Below are 5,970 nucleotides of genomic sequence, written 5' to 3'. Positions count from 1 at the left end.
TAATTCTTTCCTCCTTTAATCTAACCATTATTTGTAGGCTACTAAGAATAATTTCCACATAAGAATCCATGTGAATAACTCCATTGAGATTGAGAAAGATACCTCGATTGAGGAGGGGTATTCTATGTTATATAATCTAAACATTGGTAGGGATGTAAAAAAAGTGACAGAGAACCAACATCTTTTCCTTATATGGATTGTTGAAAAAATCACGGTATTAAAATATATAGCTTCCCCTAGTAGTTAGAAGTTGGATAAAACCATGGTTAGTACCCAAAAATTACCAAAGATAGTATTCATACAAAGGCAAACCATAAGAAACATATTAATAGATTTGAAGACACTCTACATAAACTCAAAGAGAAAATTAAGGCCACTCTAATTGTGAGTATTATTGATATGAATAACTTATAAAATTCACAAATTTGTTCATGTCTCCCATCATTTGATGGGAACAACCATTATCTATAATCCAATCAGTCTTTTTCTTTTCAACTTCTGATACTAATGCTCATTCTTCTTTTATTTCTTCTTTTAGGGTCCTCTTCTTTAATAGTGCAATGAGTCTAATTTGATTATCCTGATCATCACCATCATTCAATAATTCTACTATTTTTAAATAAAATTCACCATCCTTAGTAACATAAAATAAATCCTTAGGTACTCTTGACTTGTAGGGGTTTTTAGACGTCAATTTCTTTTCTTTTTCAAGGTCCATTTAGAGAAATATTGAGTAAGTTATTTACATGTCCAACAAACAAGAATCTTGTTACCTTTAGCTTCTTTATTTATAAGAAACTCTTTAAAAAAAAAAAAATATCTCTATTAATATCTCTATAGAAAGATAACCATACACAATAACACCTAATGGGGATGGTATGCACAAATAATGTACTAATATAAAAATTTCCTGTTAGAGGATATACCTTGTTAGGAGTCAATGAAATAGAATCAGTATATATGAGTCACTGTTAGGAGACTTTAAAATCTTGTTAGGAGATTCCAACTCCAAATCTTTCAGGACTTGAAAGGAGGACAAGTACACCCACTATCCAAATAGGCTCACTACTATTCCTTTCGAATAAGACAATGTAAAATATCAACTTTCCAACCAACAATGTGTCTTGCCAAATAAAGTTCCTTGTTAGCTCACTGTGATTCAATCATATTAAACTCTACTATGTTCTTCACAAGTTTCCATATCAACCTCACACAATACATATTACAAAGATATGACCACATACTATTATATTACATACAAGGAAAATATCTTTCCTTTATACCAAGTCCAAAGACAAGTTATTGAGTCAACTTTCATGCTTTCCCAATTTACAATAATGATATAGGATCATATTAAGATATTATAATACATGTTATATTACAATATTACACTTTATCGAATATTATAAATAAGCTATTGGCTCACAATTTTCATAAATTTACACTCAATGATCTTCTAATTATGCCCTCTTAACTAAAGAATATCTGAGATTTCTTTAACCTCTATCTCAGTCCTCTTAAGAAAATTCTATTCTTTTGAGGAGATAGAAACAAAACAATAGTACTAAATTTCTATACACCTAAAACTTGTGTGAACACTAAAATCCTCATAACTTTGTTTGATCTTCATATTTTTGTATGTGCTTTTAGTTGTACCATCAAGAAATACCATGGAACATAACCTCAAGTGTGCATAATCTTATCTTTAATCATTTAACCACACCACATTATTTTACTTCTACTAACTCGCTAGCACTATACCAATAATATTGGGCTCAAATTTGAGTTTGGGTTCATTTTAGATATAGGTACTAAAAAATTCTATGCAAAATTGATTTTTTTTTGTGTTGCAGCGTTCAACAATACACATAAATAATATAATTTTTTTGATTTCCTAGAAGTCCCATTTGTCATAAGAAAGGAAAAAAATTAGAGTTTTAATTTTTGGTAGATCAAGGATAAGAGGGTTTCCTTGGAGTCCCTCTTAATAATGGATAAGAGTCAAATCAAGTACACTTTTAATTCTTTCCCCCTTTAATCTAACCATTATTTGTAGGCTACTAAGAATAATTTCCACATAAGAATCCATGTGAATAACCCCATTGAGATTGAGAAAGATACCTTGATTGAGGAGGGGTATTCTATGTTATATAATCTAAACATTGGTAGGGATGTAAAAAAAGTGACGGAGAACCAACATCTTTTCCTTAGATGGATTGTTGAAAAAATTGCGGTATTAAAATATATAGCTTCTCCTAGTAGTTAGAAGTTGGATAAAACCATGGTTAGTACCCAAAAATTACCAAAGATAGTATTCATACAAAGGCAAACCATAAGAAACATATTAATAGATTTGAAGACACTCTACATAAACTCAAAGAGAAAATTAAGGCCACTCTAATTGTGAGTATTATGGATATGAATAACTATACTAAAGGCTTGGTGAGATTAATTGATTAGGTATATGCAATGTAGGCCCCATAGAAACTTTAAATGAAGCATGGAAGAATAAACACACACTAAAATATGTGCTAAAAAATACTAGAATTGGATGCGTTATGAAGTCTATACAATTTTAAAGACTATAATACATATCTATATATGAAGGCTTACATGTACATACATACACATACATGGATACATACATATCCATACATGTGCTAAGTAAATTTACACATATGTATGTTGATATACACATACACATACACAAAATCAAAATATATCTTTTTCATTGATGAAGAATAAAGTAGGATCTAGAGCCACACAAAATCAATAACATAAATCAAAAGGGATAGAGATTTTTAGAATTTAAACAAAATCTCTTCAAAGATTAATGTCTAGAGTCGACTTCAAATTACTTTTCATATCACTCCAAGTTATCTTTATTACACTTTAATTATAATACACCTACCATGGAAAGAGAAATCATAAAAACATGTTTTACATACAAGAGCATCATTAGAATTTATCTTGTTGATTTGCAATGGAAGAAGGTCAACTTTGATTTAGAGCTCCAAACTATATACATATGAAATTTTGGTTGATAGGCCCAATCAATGAAGACATCTACATTCTTTGATTATTGAAAGATCTAATTTTTTATAGGTACTAAAATATGCATAAGAAATTTTCATAACCTTGATGAAAATTTAACATGCATTGAACTTGTGTGTTGCAATTGTGTGTATTTCCTCAATGTTGAGGAATGACTCACTATTTTCTCAGTTTCTTTTGAGTTGTTAGAGACGGTGTCAACAAATGTATGCATTATTTATAAGGAGATCATTGGAGTGTTGCACAAGAAACCCCAATTGAACACAAGCTCAATGGATGACAAATAATATTTTGACCTTGAAAATGTTATCTATTAGAAACATAACTAGTAAAATAATATGATTGAACATTTTTATCACCAAATGAAACATTAATCTTACATTAACCTCTCTTACCATGATTTCTAATAATTTATTTTTAAAATTTTTATTTTATTATTTATACATATAACAATAAACACTAATACTAAACTAATAATGCAAATCTAATCAAAATTACTAGGAAAAATAAAAAATAAAAAAAATAAAAAGCTAAAACAAATCATGTTAGAGGATTAATATCGAAAGCCGACATCAAACTTCCTTCCTCTTTCACTCCAACTCCGTCTCACACGATCTAATACAAATTCCTTGCACCTCATTCGCAACACATATACCTCAAAAAGAACAATCAAATATAGAGTGGATTGCGTGATATACATACATAGGCGAGCTTCGTTGGATATTCTAGTGCCCTTAGTTTGCAATGAGAAAAGGTCAGCTCCGATTTGGAGACATAACCTCTGCAGATGTCAAATTGTGGTTGACTGGCCCAAATGATCAGAAATATGAAAGAAATCCACTTCATCTCCATTCTCTCATTCTCAATAAATCCGAGTGTTTCAAACCAAAATTGTCCGAGCAGTGGTCGACGGATAAACCAAAGGAGATTAGAGTAACCACTTCGCACAACTTTGATGACTATTTGAAATGCATTCAACTCATGTATGTCAAGAGCGTGCATTTCTCTGATGTCGACGAATGCCTCGCTATACTTTCAGTTGCTGCCGAGTTATTACTTGTTGATCTCATCAACAAGTGTATGCAATATTTGCAAGCAGTTCGTTGGAGTTCCCTGCAAGAAACACAAATCAGAGATGTGTTAACTTCTCTGGGGTTGAAACCAATACCAGATTTAGCTGCCAGGTTTGAAAAAAATAACGAAGACTATATGATCTTTACAGAAAGAATTATCAACGAAATGGTCTCTATTATAAAAGTTCCTCAATGTGCAGCGAACGGGAAAATTGCAGAGAAGTATATAATGAACACATTGGAGGGGGATACAAATAGAGAGAATAAGGAGGTATTAGAGCGCGTGCTTTTGCAAGAGTTTAAATCCTCCATCGTTTCTCGTGATTTCAAAACAATGAGATCGCTTTTGGAGTTATTCGAGAGTTGTCAGGGAGAGATGCTGAACACTGCATTCAACGTTTTTTCTGGAGACACAGAAATTACAGAGTATGTAATTACTCAGTATTGCGAAAGCCGAAATTTGGGTCGCAGTATGTTGCCGATAATAATATGTTTAATGAAGGCAGTTGGAAATGGGAAGATGGTACTTTCGAGAGATTGTCGAGTATTATTTGTGAGGAAGTGCGTATCAATGATGGCAAAGATGTACAGTGGAACGGCTCTCGAATTCCCCGAGCTTGATAACGCAGTGGTTAAGGTGATTGAGAGCCTCCCTCTGGTAGACAGGAGACGTATTTGCGTGGAATGGATTCAGCTTTACACGGAGTATTTCATGAATCTCACCAAGCCATTTACTCTATTGAAGCATTTACTCTACTGAAAGGTCAGAAATCGACATCCATCCAGTAGTTTACGGTGCATTTTCAAAGTTATGGATAATCATTCCTGTTTTATTGTTTGTTTTCATCTGCACCGTTTGCACATAGTTTGTGGATTCTGAATAGTTTTCCAATTTGGAAAAAGTGTGTAATTATTTTCAATTAAAATAATTGTTTTCTTACATCTGTCCTTGCCTGGATACAATTTAATTTGGTGATGGCAAAGTTGACCAAATCTTCAATTATGTCTTCCATACTCTTTAATGTATTTATTATATTGACAAGCTGAAAAGTCAAAGATAAAATTTGCTTTTTCAATTTTCAATGTCTACTGATTTCTGTGGAGTGAAAAAATAGAGACTAAGACCACTATTGTACTCTGAGATTGTGGACAGTGTTTCTATCTAGCATTTCATTTCTTAACAGGTTCAAATATATAACGTTTCTAATAAAAGTTATATTTGCTTTAGAGCTATATATATATAAACTAAGTTTGGAGTTTTAACACTAATAGCTTAGCTTATGAGCTAGTGAAGTCTCTAACTTATAAACATGTTTAACAGGACAATAAAATGTCATTTATAAACATTTAAATAATTCTTAGGTTATCTATAGGAGCTATAAAAGAATATGAAAAAAATGTTCCTATCATTATAATAAGTTAAGCATGACTTGCATCATTATAATAAGTTAAGCATGACTTGCTTTCATTAGAGGAATATATGATTTTAATTAAACAGTCTTATTGAAGAATTTATCAAATTTATACATGTTTTTTATAATATCAAAATTTCTACGAATTTAAATAAAATTATTTGTGCAATTTTTATTTGGTCATGGAAATAAATTTAAGGAATAAAATTATATTTATTTCATAAAATAATAAAATTTGAATGCATAATTCAAAAATTAAATTACAAGACATCTTTCCACACTAGATGCTTATTAATACTTATTGATAACTTATTAATTTTCACGCTTTCTTTGGACACAAAAAAAACATAATTACAATGTTGCAATATTTAGTTGTATTGAGGCAAAGATAATTATCATTGAAAGTTGTTAAGTGCTTTCCAAACCAATCT

The 5,970-nt window shown here is 30.9% G+C and overlaps 1 protein-coding gene across 1 annotated transcript; it reads left to right on the top strand.

The window, feature by feature from the left end:
* Positions 1-3,798: 3,798 nt before the first annotated feature.
* Positions 3,799-4,887, top strand: LOC149533511 (uncharacterized). The gene has a single exon (XM_089805877.1). The coding sequence runs from the start codon at positions 3,799-3,801 to the stop codon at positions 4,885-4,887; it is 1,089 nt and encodes a 362-aa protein (XP_089662003.1).
* Positions 4,888-5,970: the final 1,083 nt, after the last annotated feature.

This window comes from Cupressus sempervirens, chromosome 10 (genome assembly GCF_028749045.1).
Source record: "Cupressus sempervirens isolate cs-2001-9-10 chromosome 10, ASM2874904v1, whole genome shotgun sequence".
In the NCBI taxonomy this organism is placed as follows: domain Eukaryota; kingdom Viridiplantae; phylum Streptophyta; class Pinopsida; order Cupressales; family Cupressaceae; genus Cupressus; species Cupressus sempervirens.
This window is presented reverse-complemented; position numbering and strand designations above follow the sequence as displayed.